Below are 18,909 nucleotides of genomic sequence, written 5' to 3'. Positions count from 1 at the left end.
AAACTACCTATGGAAAAATGACATTTTTGTAAATAATTTCAAAGAAACTGTATCAAAGCACCTATACCGCTCCAAAAACTCAAACATCACCGAAGAGATAACACATCTACATGACACATTAAACAACTGTGCTATTGAAACTTACAATAACCTTAAGCTCTCTGACTTCCATTTCATTAAGACAAAACCGTGGTGGAACAAAGAACTTACAAAGAAAAGGAAAATTTTACAAAAGTGCTTTAATGATTGGAGAGACCGTAACTTTACCAGAGAACCATCAGACATCTCATATAATCGATATCTTCTTGCAAGGAAGGACTTTCGCTCATCATCAAAAAGGTGCAAAAACCAAACAACTACGGATCACTTCATCAATGTAGAGAAAATTAAAACTTTCAAACCACGTTCATATTGGAAACAAATCCGACTCCAAAATTCAAAGGATGACAAATTATACACCATCAACAACAAATCAGACGTAAACGATATCAACCAAGAGTTTAGTTCCCACTTTGATAACCTTCTGAACACACCCAGAACTGAAAACATCAATAACACTATTTCCAACAAAAAACTTCATGAGCTGCTAGCAGACCTTGAAAAGAACAAAACCTCCGACTTCTACGTATCAGCTACTGATGTTGAAGAAGCAATCATGAGTTTGAATAAAAACAAAACCTCCGATCCTTTCAATATCAAAGCAGAACACTTCATTCACAGCATTTCTACCAACATGCTATCCTACATTACACCCCTCATCAACGACATTCTCAATACAACCGATCTACCACCGGCATTATCAACATCGATCATCGTCCCAATTATGAAATCAAGCAAAAAACCAATCCAAGATCCAAACAACTACCGTGGAATCAGCCTGATCCCAATACTCACTAAAATCATGGAGAAACTAATCATAAACAAATGTCCCTCACTGAAAAACCACAAAAACTCTCAATTTGGATTTACATCTGACGCGTCTACCGTCCATGCGGAGCTTCTCATCAGAGACACTATCTCGTATTACAATGCCAAAAACACACCAGTATATATATGCAGTCTTGATGCTGAAAAAGCCTTCGATTGCTGCAACTGGCTACTCCTATTTGAAAAACTGAAAAGCAAAAACCTTTTGCCTGAAACTGTTTTAAAATTTCTAATCAAACTTTACGTCAACAGTGAAGCAGCCACAAGATATAGGAGTAACACCTCTCATCCCTTCCATTTATCACAAGGAGTTCGACAGGGATCGCTCCTCTCACCATATCTCTACAACATTTATACTGAGGATTTAATTGATATTGTACAGGATCTAAACCTTGGAACCTACCTACCTGGAAATATAAACACCTCTATCATTGTATTCGCGGATGATATAATCCTACTCAGCCCAACCCTAAACCAACTTCAAAAGATGGTCGACACATGTACAGATTTTGGATTTCAGAACGGACTCAAATTCAACATATCAAAAACCCAATTTCTCATTTCAGGGAAATCACCGATCGAACACCCCAAACTGTCCCTCAATCACAAAGAAATCCATACCAAGTCACAACTGAAACACTTAGGCTTCAACTGGCAGATGTTCAAAGACAAACTATCGCTAAGATACCACCAAAACTCACGCATTTCTGAACTCTGGGCAACTACAGCATCTCTCACCTCTTGTGGTATCAGGAAAATGCACCCAGCAACAATTGCAACAATCTTTCGATCAATTGTCGTTCCCAAAGTTCTCTACGGCATAGAGATTACAGACTGTACAAATAGTTTCATTGAAAACATAAGCAGACAGTGTCGCTCAGCACTAAAGCATCTCCTCAACCTATCGAAACATAGTAGCAATGATCTAATCAAATACTTCAACCTAGACTCGATCTCAAATGAAATTACTAACCGCCAAATCAACTTGGTACAGCAACTTATGAGAAACCCTTCAACGTCAAAATACCTTCTGACTCTACTAAATACACCCTACGACCTGCGCTCAGTATCAATTTTACAGAATATCTTTGATACATGTACACAGAATAACGTTGACATCATGGATATCCTAATCACCAAAAACAAACACAACAAGCTAAAAACATCCTCTACACTAACAACTAACAAACAAAATGAACTTAATCACTTACTTTCGAACTGGCATATATATGAAAACCGACTTCTACTAAAACAAATTTTAGAATCAAATATTCCTAGGACTTAGTGTTTAGTACATTTTAATTAAAAACAAATCCCTTTCCTTGTGAGTTTCTAACCCCTTTTTCTAATCAACACAATTACATCTCGTTATCTCAATTCTCTAGCCAACGTTGTTTACATTTTTGGTGATTCCCCCAAGATGGTCTCTAGCTTATGTTCCATTGTAGCCTCAGCTCCTTTTTCCGGGAGATTCCCTCTCGGGGAACTCCCCATACGACCTTCTTTTTTTTACAGCGGACGTCTTTTTAGGTAGTCTAATTAGGGCCTTGTCATCCTGTGCGCACGGAACGAACCTACTTATATCATATTCTTATGTTTAAAAACGAAAGAGAAATATTTTACTTTTTAACTGTACATACAAAAAACACTACTTTATTATACATAGCATAGATATTTATATACCATTTCTATTGGTGATAAAAGAGATATCAATAAAAAAAAAAAAAATCCTACCAAAGTTGCGCGGCCTTGAGCGACCCGCCTGGTTTTTACACAAATGACAGATTGAAACTAAAATTTACCGGTTAATTTTGAAAAATATATCAATCGTAAACAAATGAATTGCTAGATTCAATCCGTCATCAAAAATACGGCGCATATTTAAAGGCTTCGATTTTTCTTGCTTGAGAAAGGTTAGAGATTGACCTCTAGCCCTTCGGGCTTGAAACTCAATGGTTGGCACACTCATGAGCGCTATCAGAATCATAAAGACTGGGTCCGAGTTAGAGAGAAAAGACGGTGAATTTGAACTGTGTATGGGGGATATAAACAGAAAGAAATGAATTATTTCAAATTTCAACGATTAACCGATTTGATATGTTGTTACGTCACTACATAATGAATGAGTGAAAAAACGTTAGGCGTCATATTTACAAAGTGAAAAGAGAAAACAGGCATCTTACAGTACATAAATCGTTTTTCTAAACGAGTAACAAAATGTTCAAATGTCATTTAGAATTTCGCACTAAAAAGGTCCAAGTAGTTCAAGATCACAAGTTTAATACAAATGCCAAGTACGATAGATTGAATAAACGATTCTTTGGGTTGGGAGAAAAGACTAAAAAAGGAACCCAAGAATTCTAAGAAGTACCAAAAGAAGAAGCAGATTGGTATGTAACATGTGAAAAAATAAAAAATATAAAAAATCAATATTATCCGTTGATTTTAAGACCCGTGAGACGTTAAAAACGCAAATGTAGATCATTTGTTCATGCCGTAATGTTTCAATCGGTACAATCTGTCAATCAACGTGTTTGTTTCAAATTAAATTCATCAAAAGGTTTTGTTTTGTGGGGAAAATGCCAATTGCTGTCATCAAAAGAGCGATAGCAAGAGCTCAATCAACAATTGGCTGCATCTGTCTGTCTGTTTGTTTGTCGTGTATTGTCCAAACATGACGAGAGGAGCGAGAATCAACTCAAACCCAACTCGTTTACCAACTCTCCAGTTATTTATTCTTTCATTCGCATCGTTAAATTAAATTCAACAAAGAAAAGGTTTGAGGGAATTATTGTTGTTGCTGCTGCTGTTGGTTTCCACCATGGCCACCACGATCACCACGATAATTTCCACGACCACCCTCACGATTTCCACCACGGAAATTTCCACGTCCGCCTTCCCGGTTTCCACGGTAGTTTCCGCTTCCTCCACGATTACCACCACGAGCGCCTCGGTAATCACCTCGGTATTCCTGAAAAAGAAAGAACGTTTCATCAAAGATGAAAATGACAAGAGGTCGTACAAATTTACAAATTTCATAAAGATACATAAATCAGCAATAAAACTAACTAAATTATGAGGATGTTCTGTAATAACGAGAGAGTATCAAAGCTATGAAAAGTGCTATTACCCTGTTTCCACCACGGTAGTTACCAGATCCATCTCTGTTTCCTCCACGACCTCGGAAGCCGCCACCCCGACCTCGACCACGTCCACGACCTCTGTAGTTTCCTCCTTGATGGTTGCTGTGGCCGCTCTCAACTAGAAGAAAAATCAGTTTATTAAGATAAAGTTTATTAATATAATTCAGGGTGACCATGCTTATTTTAGATGCAAATCCAGCTTTTTTGGTCATAAACATCCTTCCCCCCCCGGTATTTTCAGCTTGAAAATGTACCTTTTTTCAGCATTCACCCAAAAAATCCGTACTTTTTTCCAGTTATACAAGCGAGTGCAAAATTATTACCAGTGGATACCGCTTTAAACCTGCAAAAATAGAAGTACCCTCTATCTGAAAATTTAGGTGGAATTTTAGGCTGAAACTTTTTGTGTTAAAAGTACGCTGTCTATGGTTCCTACAAAATGGTTTTTCTCCAATAACTTTTTATAAAAAAGTCATTTTAGACTCAAAATTTTTCCCAGTTTTTCCAGCATGTGTGGCCACCCTGTGATTGGTTATGCTACCAAATCAAAACAGAAAAACCAAATGAATGGGAAATTTCCACATCTAGGGATTTTCAAAAGACCAATACACATATTCCGAAAGTTGAGAAAAAGAGGGAGAAATTAACCAATAAGGTATTGCCTAAGCCTAGAATTGAATCTCCCATGAAGGATCCAATGTCAATTATTTCCTACGTTTATTGCACGGCCCGTCGTTTTCATTCAAACGCTGGATTGATAGTAACATTTACCCCCAGAATTTGAAAAAGTTATAGCTTGAAAGCAAAGAAAGTTCTAGAGTGGGCTTTTCCAGAAAAACAAGTGATACTTTTATGGACCTACCTGGTTATGCATTTAACAAATATAATTGATATCTACGTGAGCATGACCGTTAAACAATCATTCAGAACACAAATAGTGACGATCTATCAAAATTAGTCGTTTGTTTCTTATAAAAAAACGTTTAGAAACCAAAATTTCATGCTTTTGAAATAATCTTTCATATTCAAGACTTCGTGAGCAAAAAAAAACATCCATTTCATTAAAAAATTGAGTAATTTGGCTAATAACATTGATGTATGCTTATTAATAGTGATTCTTATAAATAAAGATGCGTTTTTTGAGCTGAAAATTCTTTTTTCACAAAAATTTGCTTGAGCCATCTTTTACCTACTTTCATGTATAAAATCAGAAAAAAACAATGATCTAATACTTCACAAAGTCCAAAAAACCGTTTTTTAAGCCGTTTTTTGGCCCAAATTTGCCCAAAACTTTTTTTCAAAAATCAGGCTCCGTCACATTTGAGGGTTTAAAGTTATGCATCTTTGTGCAAAAAATCATAAAGAATGAAAAAGCCAATCTCGAGTAAAGCTAATACCTAAGTAATTGATAATGTGCTTAAAAAAATATATCGAACTTCGCCAGTTTTTCTTTAAAAACACGCTAAGCAACCAAAATGTCATGTCTAAACACACATACCCTCTAAAGTAAGCCCTCATGAGCAAAAAAACATCTATCTCATAAAAAAATTGAGTAATTTGACTAAGAACATTGATGTATGCTTATTAATAGTCGAACGTGCGCACCGCACTGGGCTCAACTTCAGATTTTCCGTTATTAGAAGGCCCTGTTGTAATTGTAACATTTCAAATATTTAGTATTAGGTAGCAAATATATTTTGTCCGTTTTGGCTGAAACTCGTCCCCAGGCCCCAAAAATCAAAATTTTCAAAGAATGAAAAAAACACCCCCAGATATTCACCCAAGGAACAAGTGTGCCAAATTTCAGCCAAATCCGACCTTTTTTGAAGTGTCCAGGCTGCCAGCCTCGTTTTGGTGAAAAACTCATCCCCAGGCCCCAAAAATCAAAATTTTCAAAAAATGAAAAAAACACCCCCAGATATTCCCCCAAGGAACAAGTGTGCCAAATCTCAGTCAAATCCGACCTTTTTTGAAGTGTCCAGGCTGCCCCAAAGTTTTAGCCTCGTTTTGGCGAAAAACTTGTCCCCAGGCCCCAAAAATCAAAATTTTCATAAAATGAAAAAAACACCCCCAGATATTCACCCAAGGAACAAGTGTGCCAAATTTCAGCCAAATCCGACCTTTTTTGAAGTGTCCAGCCTGCCCTAAAGTTTTCGGACGGACATACAGACATACAGACATACATACAGACATTCTCAGATTATAGCTCAACTGAAGTTGAGAATAGTGATTCACATAGTCAGGGTTCAGGCAGACCTTCGAAAATAAAATTCCCTGAGTTTCCCTGAATTTTAATCAATTTTCAAAGGTTTTTTCCCTGAGAAATTCCTCATTTTAGCTATTTTTTCCCTGAGTATCAAGCAAACCATAAAAACTAAGCAGAGTCAAAAGAGATGTATCTTTAAACAAAAGGCACACAAATCAAATGGTAAACCTAAGGTAAAAATTAAAGCTACAAATACTGCATATGAATAAACACTTTAATACTAAAAAAACTTTTAAATCTGTTTTTTCCATTCATTCTTCAAAAAATAAAATTCCCTGAGTTTCCCTGAGCAAACTGGGAAAAAAAAATTTTTTCCCTGGGTTTCCCTGAGTTTCCCTGAGTTTTCTGAAAATTTATCATATTTCCAGGTTTTCCAGGTTTTCCAGGGTCTGTCTGAACCCTGATAGATAAACATGCCTTTTTTGAGCCAACAAACTTTTTTTGCAAAAATCTGCTTGAGCCATCTTTTACCTATGATGGTACCCTACTTTCATACAAAAAATCAGAAAAAAATAATGATCCAATTTTTCACAAAGTCGAAAAAACCCGTTTTTTAGCCGTTTTTTTGGCCCATATTGGCCAAAAATTTTTTTTCGAAAATCGGGCTCCGTCACATTTTGGCCACCCACCATTTTGCACCTTTGTACCAAAAATCAAATAATTCCTATGATTCAATCCTGAGAGAAGTTGGTAACAGACGAACGAACGAACAAACACAGGTTAATTTATAGGACCTCCACCGGTGTAGGTCCAAAAATTTAATATGGGGGGGGGGTAGAGGATATAACAATTTTCAGTGATTTACCCCCTGGACAACCTAAATTACCCCCCGGACAGAGCAAATTTACCGCTACCCCCCATGTACGGACATTTTCTGAAAGAGCACAATCATCCATCCCACAGTCAAAACCAAAGCAATCAAAATGACAAAACTTTACATGGCTTCGATGCCCCATAAACCTTTAAAAAGCTTGAAATGGGTTTATAGCCCTGTCTTCACTTCACTTGAATAAGAAAATGAGTATTACTTTGTTGCCAATCAGAATTGTTTGTTTCACCACCTTCAAAACCATCTTCAGCTGGGTTTTGCATTTTTCTTGGAACAAACTCGGGAGATACAGGGTTCAATGGAGCTTCTTGAACAGCTGAAAGTAAAATAATTATCACAATACAAGATAAATTTTCAAAAGTCAATCAACCAGTATTTACTTAGGCAGCACGCATCACATCATCTAAAATATTTCTGTCCCAACTTACCATCTTTTCTTTTTTCTTTTTGATAATCCGTCATAGCAATACAATGACTTCTTTTTTTCTTTGTTCAATGAATGAAAATTGATAATTATCAAAACAACAGCACAAGGACCAGCAAGGACTTCATTTTTTTCTTTCTTTGATTGGATGTGACGAAATTATGTAAATTTATGCAAATTTTGGTTACTCCAAATCTGAGGTAACTCTCGGACGAGAATTTCATACACGATACGCTTAATAAAAAGGATTATCATAACATATGATCATGGTGGATAGAGTGTCAATTACCTGCAGATATTTCTGATTCTCCCATGAACTTGATTCCTTCCTCTTCAGGAGTAGTTTGGACTTCTGGTGGAAGATCAACACCATTTACTGGTTCAACTTCAACTGGTGCAGTTTCAACTACCTATGAAAATTAGGAAATATCCCACACTAAAAATTGTTATGTTATGATGGATCTGGGTAAAGTGAAAAGCTGAAAAATATTTAATTAAGGTAAGTGAATAGATATAAATTTTCAGTGTACTTTTACTTTTAATGGCTGTCAAAATGTTTTTTCCAATTGGCAAAAGGAGCCTTACCCTGATGAAATGGAAGAAAAATGCCATTTTAGAATTTGATCATCTTAAACTAAATTTTCCACAGAAATCTTTGCTTGGGAAATTGAACCATAACTTATGAGGTACCTCTTGAACTGGAGATTCTTCGGCAACTGGAGTTTCTGGTTCAGGCTCTGCAACCACTTCAGCTTCAACTGGCTTCTGTTCTTCACTCAATGCTTCTGTCTCTTCAACAGCTGCAGGGGATTCAGAAGACTCTTTGTCAAAATATCCACATGTTTTAATCTTTTGTAAAATATCGTTAATGTCCTTGTAAGTTACTTCTTCAACAGCAGCTGAGTTTTTGCCTTCAACTAAAGATACAAGATGCTGACCAGCAGTTCTAGATCGTTCGGAAAGCTTCTTGCTTTTCTCTTCACTGGATGCAGGGTTAATAAGTTCATAAATCCCATCTAAGTTTTCGAGTTCAGTCTCAGTTAGTAAACAAGCACCATTAGCTCCGGCAAGAAAATCAGGTCGAACATCTTCAGTCATTTCTCCAAGAATAGCTTGTGCGTCAACAACATCAAAAACATACTTTTGGCTACGATTTTCCAAAGCATCCTTTTGCTCTTGTTTTTGCCTTTTCTGGTCTTTCTTAATAAGCTTAGCGTACTAAAAAGAAAGTAAGAAAAAAAACTTTGAAAGACTCAACATCAACTGAAAGGAGCTTTCAACAGTTTTTGATAAGATTCACAATTTCAGAAGATATCTTTTTTTAAAATGCAATGACAATCAAACCTCTCCTTCCAAGGCTGAAATCAGTTTCCGAACATCTTTGACAGCTTCCAAACCAAAGTCAACAGCTTCTAAGTTTTTGAGGGCAATCTATAAAAATTAGAGAATAGAAAATCATTATGGAGGCAAAGGTGTTAGATTTTAAACCTGCTTTTGAACAAAAAGTTTAAAACTGGGTTATAATTTTGCAAAATAAATCTTTTTACCTTCTGATCATCATTCAATTCCTCTCCTTTGTCAGCTTTTTTCTTTGTTTCCAAAAGTTTGAGCTGAAACAAAAAAGCTCAATGATCAATCAATGTTACTTTAGGTTGCAATGAAATCTACAATACTGAACAATACCCAGGCCATGTTACTTTTAGAAAGGCAAGACAGCGCCTGTTGGTGGCCAAAAAGGGCACTTTTCCAGCTTTTTTCCATTAAAAAGGCTGTTTTTACCAATATCTTAGTAATTTCAGGAGGGGCAGCGTCTGATGACCAGACGCTAAAAGGGCATGAAAGATTTTGAAATGTGCTAAAGTCCCAAGTGGGAAAACCTTCACATTAAAGGTACTTTTGGTTCATGCTACCACTAGACAACAAGAACACCGCAATCAATATAACTCACAAGCTACTTAAAATGTGTATTTTACTACAGACCTATACAAGATTAATCACACCAATCAAACTTTAATTTTTAATTGAGATATGTAAAATTAATCAAACGTTGTTCACAAATTTCTTAAAATATAAAGGGGGGTTGTAGGGGTTCGAAATACCATTTTCCCTTCAATTTTTGCTGAATAATAATAACACCGTCACACCGGTTTGTACAGGTTCAAATACCGGCACAATGACAAAAATAAGGCCAAATACCGTCACAGTCTGATTTTAAAATATTGTTCTCCTGTCTTTTTTTCGTCAAATCCTGTAATACAGTACTAAAAAAGGGCCAATCCCATCACACCATAAAAGTACAAACTCCCCTCAGGCTTCGGCATATGAGACGTGCGATCGCACGCGCACACCTCCACACGCACCCCAAAGGCACTGAGGCGTGCGATTCGCACTAGTAAATATGTAAAATCAATTCAGGCGTGCAATGCATCGCACTTGCAGAAAAACTTCTTTAAAAAAGAATGTTTCTTTCTCAATCTTTCCACGCTTTTCTCTCTGGCATCATAAAAGAAGAAACTCCCTTATTTGCTTGCCTTTTTGCCGAAGAGAAAATTTCTTCGTTAATTGTTGCTGAGTAATTTTTCTTTCTCTCTGGTTATTAGGTCATAACAAATGTTTGGTTCATTGCACATCTTTATTATCTTTAGTAACGAGTAACAAGTGAGTAGCACATGCGAAAAAATTCCTTTTACATTTTACAAGTCTAGACATTTATCTTCTATTTTGAATTTCAAACAGATAGGAATGTAGTTGTTTAATAAAGCGTTTTGATAAACAACTTTTGCATATTTAATTAATATTGTTCAATGTGCACTCACTCTCCCTGTATAACTATCGATCTTTTTAAAGACACCCCCTTCTCACAGACCCGGTGGGATTTTTTCAGCCAGTGGGGGTAAAAATAACGGACTAAAACTCGACGGGGATTAATAATCCCATACTCTTTATTGCTGGGGATTTCAATTCTTTCGTTTTCAAGTCAGAAGATTCAGTGGGGATGGGGATTTTACTTCATATCGCAAAGAGAAACACATTTTTAATCTGATATTTTATGAAAACGCTTTTTCCTCTCGAATTAATTCGTTTTTCTGTTTTATTCAATCTTTGATATAAGAAAGCTTCTATGTAAACTCTTAAAATTATATTAAATGAATCTTTTATACCCTGTCTCACCTTCTAATGAGAGATAAAATAACTAATTTTTATTTAAAACGTTCGCATGCCATCGCACGTCTAAATGGCTCAAAATTTTAATCTAGGCGTGCGACGATCGCACGTCATCTTTTTTCTTATGCCGAAGCCTGCCCCCTATAAAGGTAGATAAAAGAAAAAAGTTTTTAAAATAAGAGACCTTATAGCTAAGGCTACACTGAGCAATTTTTTCAGGCGAAATGAGTGAAAATGAGTGTAGCCAGGTCAAATTCTCTGCGATCTTTTCTGCAACGCCATAAAAAGGCAATTTTTTCAGCAAAAAAGTGAATACATTAACGCCGCTTAAGTAAAAATAGAAAGATTTGGCCCATTTTACGGCCCTTAATCACGCCACGCACGAGCCCAAAAATAACGCCAATAAGGGCCGGCGTAAAAAGGGCCGATTAGGTAAATAGAAAGAGTTGTGGCAAAAGCGAAAGAAGGAATAACAACAAATCTGTTTTTTTTATGAAAAAATCTACAAAAGAATTTACAAGTAATAATGAGGATTCTCTTAAAAATTCATTTAATCAAGAAAAACGTGCAAGTTTTCGTAGTAAACGCTAGTGACGAACGCTACCTTCTTAAAACATTTGTCATAAACCTAAACGAGTCGAATTCTACGTTTATAACGAACGCTTTGGAAAAGAAAGTCGCTCGAAAAGCATTAGTAATAGTCATTGTCAATAGTTTTTCTAATGATTTTCGTGTTCGATTGGTTTTGAACATGTACAAAATAAAAACATTCGAAACTAGAAAACGTAAATTTTGAATGGGATCTCTCCTTCAAAAATGGTGGGGACTGAACTTTTCACCATGTTTTGTTTTCGGAGAACAAATCTCACATACACCCCTGTCTCTTACTCTATTCTTTATCGAATTATGCGTGTTTCAAAGATCACTTTTATCAAATCGCGTTCTTCGAAACTTTTAAGAGTGTTTCAAAGATCACTTTTATCGAATCGCTATTTTCGAAACTTTTAAGAGTGTTTCTAGGATCACTTTTATCAAATCGCTTTCTTCGTAACTTTTAAGAGTGTTTCAAAGATCACTTTTATCGAATCGCTTTTTTCGAAACTTTTAAGAGCGTTTCTAAGATCACTTTTATCAAGTCGCTTTTTTCGAAACTTTTAAGAGTGTTTCTAAGATCACTTTTATCAAATCGCTTTCTTCGTAACTTTTAAGAGTGTTTCAAAGATCACTTTTATCGAATCGCTTTTTAAATATTTCCCGCTTTCCAAAAGGGAAATATTTATTAAAACGGGCTTTCTCCGTCATAATAATTTCCCGTGTCAAAACGCCTTCCGTACACCCTGACCGACGCCTGTTTTTAATTTCACAGCGAAAAATGCATCCAGTGAAATATAAGTAATGTATCATGATTCAAGCCAACTGATAAACTATATATATAATATATGTTACAACTTCCTTACGGATTCTCAAGCCCGGTTATAATAAAACTATTACATGTTAGTAGCAGACCCGACTGGCAATTGTTATGTAGCAGGTTGAAACATGAGTTTTTGCTAGAAAGATGCAGTTTTTTTTTGTTTTCAAGTTAAATCTTTAAAATAAATCAAACTGTGTGGGTTTCTTTACTTCCAAACAACCTACCAATAGTTTTGGAACACTCCATAATAAAGGAAGATGGCTGTTCTTGTGGATTGACTTTCTGGTTACCCCATAAAAACACGATTCAATGTGACATGAAATGTGAAGAGACTTGTTGGTTTTTTGATTTGTTGGTTTTTGTTTGATTTCTTGACTCATATCTCATGGCAAATGGGATAGCAAATGACTTTTCATGTATTGCTTGGCTCTACATATGATACCTCTAACTTTGAGCACCTCCAGAATGTTGAAAAAAGCATTTTATGAGATAAGTTTCGATTGTAATTTTTATGGAAATTTTTAATCGACAGATTTGACTTGGCGTCAGTTTTGTTTGGTTGATAAACCTTTAGCTTCACCATGACCGTGGGATGATTTTCAATAACTTCAATAACTTTTGTTGTTATACACAGTCACTCTACACATGATGACTCCAGTCATGATTGCAGATTGGTATCAGAATGTTGGAAAAAAAACATTTTACGAGAAATTGTCGTAGAAATTATATTGACTTATTTTTACAATTTTGGTGGTGTGGGTTTTGTTGGTTGATAATGTTTACACCGTGGGATCCTGTTAGGGTATCTTGATTGTTGTTTGTTGGAATTGATTACCAAAAAAAAGAGAACCTTTATTTTTTTCATGAACCGTGTGGATGGTTGACATCTTTCTCTAGTCTTGTAAACCAATGCAGTGTCTGTTTTCAAATCTTGAATTCTCTATACCTACTGAACTGAATTGAAGCTCTGACTAGCTCTGTTTAAAGCTATTTAAATGCTTTAAAACTTTGAGGCATATTTTTTTTTGTTGCTATTAAAGATAAATTTTTACTTTGTCGTAATGTAAATTTATTGTTTTAGTTTTTTAGTTTAGTTCATCTGCAGTAGTATTTTTTCAGTAATCCTTAAATCCTGTGAATAAAGTAACATTTAACCAGACTTATTGCCCTCGTTATATTCAAATTTGTATTTTTTTTAGGACTGATAAGTACATATTTTTAAACACCAAAACAAAGCAAACAACATGCCAATTCTTTCTGGACAAATATATATGTATACTTCATTATGTGTGCTTTGATTTCTATTTTAATCAACCCTCTCAACTGCTGATCTTTCAACTATCATTTAGGAGTATAGAATGGGCTTTCATAGTACCATTTTCTCTAAGTATTTTTTACCACTTTCGTGGATTAAAATATTATTTTCTCACGATTAAAGCTCTTGCTAATAAAACGCTAAGATTTTTGAAAATGACTTTTGAAAAAACAATCCAAGGTAACTTTAATCAGGCACACAAAATGTTTGGAGAGACTGCGTGTAAGCAGTGTGCTACTAACACATTTTTTTCAATATGTTGGACAAAAGTTTGTTGTGTTAATATTTGGAAAGATTATGATCTAGATCATTTTTTACAAAGGAGACCCAGTTTTATAAAAATACTGGAATTAAAAGATTTTTGTTAAATTATGAGCTTCCTCGGATTATTTTTGAAAATAATTACTTTGATATCACTGTCATTGGACAAGTTGATTTTTCTGTTGAAATACTTTCTGACAAATATGACATTATTGATAAAAACTTCCTTGTTATTGAAGGCAATTACATCTCAATTTCAAAATTGTATTTGTTTGATTCTCATAGTCGTAAACAAGAACTTGGAGGAACCTTTAGAATCACGTAACTTGTAACTCTCACCTTTCTTTTACTAAGGCTAATTATCCCTTTTTATATATGTCAATAATGACCTTCATTTTTAAGGAAATATTTAGTCGCAATTTTGCGATTCTTGTTTCGAAACTTTTAAGAGTGTTTCTAAGATCACTTTTATCAAAGCGCTTTTTTCGAAACTTTTAAGAGTGTTTCTAAGATCACTTTTATCAAATCGCTTTCTTTGCTTCTTCGCTTTCTTTTTTCGCTTTTTTCGAAACTTTTAAGAGTGTTTCTAAGATCGATTTTATCAAATCGCCTTTTTCGAAACTTTTTACTGATTAAAAACAAATAATTGGCGTTTCTGAGAAAACTGCTTTGAAACTTTTTTCTTGTAATTTTTTTTTTATATTTCGGATTGAGTTTCATAACTCAATCTTGGATTGAGTATTTTTGCCGGTATACGGTAGTTAAAAAGTGCTTAGAAAAATCCCTGTAAGAGCCATTTTTTTAAAGAGTCTTCAGGGTGTGATACCTCACCCGGTCATATCTTTAAGAGACTTCAAAAGCCCACTGAGATTTTTTGAGGCTATTAACTAAACCTACAAAGAAAGCCTTGCTGAAAGTTTCAAAAAAATTTGGTGCTGCCTTAAAAAGATACGCCATCTTGAATTTTGCTCCAGATCTGCCAAAATAGCAATTTTTTTGGTCATTTTAAGGTTACGAAGGTTATTATTTTTGTGGCCAAAACCCACCATTAAACCACTCCAGGTCAAAAGTTTGCTTCAAAAAAGTCAAAAGGACCATCAGCAGCCAGCTAAAAATGCTTCCAAACCCAGATTGCGCAAAGTTTGAAGCCTTCTACAGGAGGTGCTAGAGATTTTCGGGGGAAATTTTTTAAACTCAATTTGATTTTTTCTGATTCCCTACAAAAAGTTCTTACAATCCACTGTAAATCAGCTTTCTAATTTACTTGAATAAAAATTCATTGGCTTTCAAAGTCTGCTCCCCACCAGAGTTCTTGATTTTTAGGATTCAATTTTCGCTTAGTAGCCTATCTTTGAGACACTATTATCTGCAAAACTACTTGAGATATCAAGGTAAAATTTTCAGAGTCTTATTTTCTTGTGTGATAGATCATTTGGTCAAAATTTCATCAAAATCTAAGAGGGTGAGGTATCAGACTTTCTTTATTCTGAAGATTAAAAAAAAGGCTCTTAAACTCTTTTCAGGCGCGTGCAGCGTAATTGGCAACAATTATTGCATTGCACGCACATGAAAAATTGCTCAGTGAAGCCTTAGCTTAACAGTTTGATTAGCTTGGTAATACTAGTCGGATTTCATTAAACAAAATCTTGAGACAATATAAGTTGACACAAACAAGTTGAGGATCTGAGTTTTGATTGATCCTTGAAAAACGATAAGTAACCAGCGCCAAAATTGTTCAGCCTGAAAGTGGAAAGGCTATTATTTTGAGCCTTCACGACAGTCTTACCCAAGATTGGATTTGTCAACGGAGCCACTGCCAAATTTGTTGAACTATTATTGTTGTTGAACTTATCAAACTTTAAATGTTTAGTTTAAGCTGATTGAACTTTTGTCATTCTGTTGTTCTTAGATTAAAGGGGCAATAAGCCACGATGCAACTTCACTTGTTATTGGTCAGCCCCGATGACCCTTCAAGCCCCAATGACCCTTCAAACCCCTTTTTTCCAGCCGTCGCAACTTTGGCGAGTTTGGTTTCCCGATATTTGTCAAAAACAATTCAATATGGCTGCCACGGCGGTGCTTTTTCGTTCGTTCGTTGTTTTCTCTTGCCAGCTTTTATTTATACAATCATTATATTTTGTTGAAGTGGCTTTTAAACTTATAACTAAGGAAGATACAACACTGGAGTTAGATTATTAGGATGTTCTTTTCTTTAAAGTATGAAGATCTTAACTTATTTGCTCAAGTTTTTTCCTGAATTGTGTTGCGAGTTATTTTTTTACCTGCTAGACCTCATTGTTTTGTAGCATGAAAACATATTTTTTCATTTTGGACTTGAATATAGGATAACCACCAACAATTACTGGAATTTGATGGAGTGTATATAATATATCTGGACTTGGAGATAATATTGATAAAGCGTAAATGGAAATTGTTCAAGTATATTAAAGTACTGCTCCTCCTATGTGAATTTGAGAAAGACCAAAGTTTCTTCATCAAATTATTGATGCAAAAATGTTTTTTTTCTAGACTTGCGTTTTTCACTAGTAGTTACATTTTGTTTTTTTGGGCCGACTTATGGAGATAATTATGATGAAGAGTAAATGGAAATTGATCAAGCATATTAAAGTACAGCTCCTATGTAAATTTGAGAAGGAACAAAGTCCTTTATCAAATTATATTGATGCAAAAATGTTTTTTTTCTAGACTTGCGTTTTTCACTAGCAGTTACATTTTGTTTTTTTGGGCCGACTTATGGAGATAATTATGATGAAGAGTAAATGGAAATTGATCAAGTATATTGAAGTACAGCTCCTATGTGAATTTGAGAAAGACGAAAGTTTCTTCATCAAATTATTGATGCAAAAATGATTTTTTTTCTAGACTTGCATTTTTCACTGGCACTGGCAGTTACGTTTGTTTTTTGGACAGACTTGGAGATAATTATTATAAAACGTAACGTAAATGGAAATTGATCAAGTATATTAAAGTACAACTCTTATGTAAATTTAAGAAAGAAGGAAGTTCTTCATCAAATTATATTGACGCAAAAACGATTTTTTTCTAGACTTGCGTTTTTCACTGGCAGTTACGTTTGTTTTTTTTTGGACCGACTTGGAGATAATTATGATAAAGCGTAAATGGAAATTGATCAAGTATATTTAAGTACCTCGCCAAACCGGCGAACTCCGAAAATTAGGTGCTTGATTACCAGCAAAAACGACACCAAATAATTGCCTGCTTAAATTTTGTGTCTTTGATATTGCTTGGAGGGTCACAATTGACCAATTAAAATTTGGCTATTGAACACAATTGAATTTTAACACAATTTCCAGTTTTGAATGATATTCAATTATGTTAAATTGAGATTCGATTTAGTTTCATTGTGCTTGTTGAATGCGTTAAGATTTGACCCAGATGGGATCCAAACCCACCAGATGCAAAAAGATCAATGATTACCAAGCTAGAGCACTATCAAATGCCATTGCTTAGTTGCCAACCGTCCTACATCTCTTGTCCTGAGTTCTGCCCGCATACCTTAGATGTCCCGCATTTTCGAGAGAACTCAGAAATTTGTAAAAATATAGAAATGCTACAAAAAATATGTTTCCACAAGCACAAAGTCACTTCCTCGTTTTTTCTCTTCGCTTCGTAACGGTCCGTCCAATTGCGTGCGTCCGTATTCGATACATCGGATACGCGTTGGACAGAGATGTTAATAGTACTACATGATGAATCATGTCCAGTACACCTAATATATTTATTGAGGCTATTGCTATACAGTATTGCTCCACAACAGTGTTTTTAGAAGAAGATAAACAATTATCTGGTTGAATATTTTGCTTTATTTCTAATTTTGTATTGTTTTAGCCATGCCTATGTCATTTAAGGCCCAAAAAATTTTACTAGGGCGCTCTGCCCCCTAACAGCCCCATTGGGTTCCAAGCCCCCAGCTCAATTTTTCTCTCTCCCTTTGCTCGCTCGTTGTCCCGCATTTCGATTCTCATAAGTTGGCACCATTGGGTGTTTAAGAAAGATAAAAACGGCAATTATTGCTCTTTTCCGAAAACAGCAATTTTTTATTTTATTTTTGTTTTCAACTGGTTTCTGTCAGAATGCAGACTACAAAAATTGAGACATAATGTAAACAGACTTACAACAGGGGTTCTGTTTTCTCCTTCTAGCTGTGTTTCTTTTTACATCTCATTTTAGAACTTTTCATGTTATTGAGCTCTGACATCTTTGCCCTTATAAGGACAGCACATTTCTGTTAACTCGACATTTCATTGTTAAAAAAGTTGCCGCTTTCGGCAATGGTTGCCGAAAAGAGCAATAATTGTTGTTTTTATCTTAAATACCCAACTGCCTGCGTCATCAGAGCATGCCAAAACTCTGTTATTCAACACTCTTTTGTTGATACAGCGCCCTATTCATAAACACAATCACGCAACTTTGTTGTCACTCCCAGTCCTTTTAAACAAGCGCGTTTTGAAGACTTTGACTGTTTGAGATATTATATTCGTCAGATTGTTATGTTTTCAACCATCCCTTTTTAGAGCTTCAACGTGGTGGGCAGAAAACAATCACAATCTGATCTCAGGTTATCCTTACAGTAGAGGGCCATTGGCCCTATGATGGCCTTATGTTATAACTCTTGAGCTCCAACCTTAACCCTAGCTGATAATGATCCTCAAGCCCCCACAATGAGCTATCAGTAGAGTTTTTTCCCAGACTAGCAGCACCTTTAAATATCCAATTTTACCTGGGTTAAGCCAGGGTTCAGTGATAAAAGCATCTCATAAATGTTTAAATCAATATGTGAGAAAAGAACGGGGAAAGGTACCATGTAAGTGAACAGTGGCTTGTCAAGTATTTGTCGTAAGATATTATGATGGATATTAAAGATTATTTAAAAAAAACTTACTCTTCGCTTTTCCAAGTTTCTAAGCTTCTTATCAGCAACAGAAAGGGCAGACTTGATAGGTTCCTGGAGAATATCCACAGTGGCAACCTGTTGTTGAGATGCTTGGGGTTTTGATGAGGCGCTTGGCATTTTCCCTAACCTTTTTTCCACAGTTTTTGATGAATTCCACAAAGTTTCAGCACGTTTGAATCGAAGGCGACGCACATGAGGGGAGATTACATCATGCGAGAAAAGTATTGTG

General features: G+C 35.3%; 1 protein-coding gene across 1 annotated transcript; it reads right to left on the bottom strand.

The window, feature by feature from the left end:
- Positions 1-3,001: 3,001 nt before the first annotated feature.
- Positions 3,002-18,899, bottom strand: LOC136798695 (caprin-1-like). The gene is made up of 8 exons (XM_067055351.1): positions 18,669-18,899; positions 9,137-9,199; positions 8,934-9,020; positions 8,280-8,807; positions 7,879-7,999; positions 7,365-7,481; positions 4,058-4,188; positions 3,002-3,898 (listed from the first exon to the last, which is right to left on the bottom strand). Exons 1-8 carry the CDS (start codon positions 18,795-18,797, stop codon positions 3,716-3,718), a joined length of 1,359 nt encoding a protein of 452 aa, XP_066911452.1. The 5' UTR covers positions 18,798-18,899; the 3' UTR covers positions 3,002-3,715.
- Positions 18,900-18,909: the final 10 nt, after the last annotated feature.

Source organism: Clytia hemisphaerica, unplaced genomic scaffold (genome assembly GCF_902728285.1).
Source record: "Clytia hemisphaerica strain Z4C2 unplaced genomic scaffold, Clytia hemisphaerica genome assembly, whole genome shotgun sequence".
Classification (NCBI taxonomy): Eukaryota; Metazoa; Cnidaria; class Hydrozoa; order Leptothecata; family Clytiidae; genus Clytia; species Clytia hemisphaerica.
This window is presented reverse-complemented; position numbering and strand designations above follow the sequence as displayed.

What these genes read in the sequence shown, in the direction of transcription:
- LOC136798695 (XM_067055351.1), bottom strand. Translation starts at nt 18,797, where the DNA reads ATGCCAAGCGCCTCATCAAAACCCCAAGCATCTCAACAACAGGTTGCC. An exon ending in GAAACTTGGAAAAGCGAAGA is followed by an intron (nt 9,200 to 18,668) that starts GTAAGTTTTTTT and finishes TTTTTGTTTCAG; the next exon opens with CTCAAACTTTTGGAAACAAA. An exon ending in TTTCAGCCTTGGAAGGAGAG is followed by an intron (nt 8,808 to 8,933) that starts GTTTGATTGTCA and finishes CTTTCTTTTTAG; the next exon opens with TACGCTAAGCTTATTAAGAA.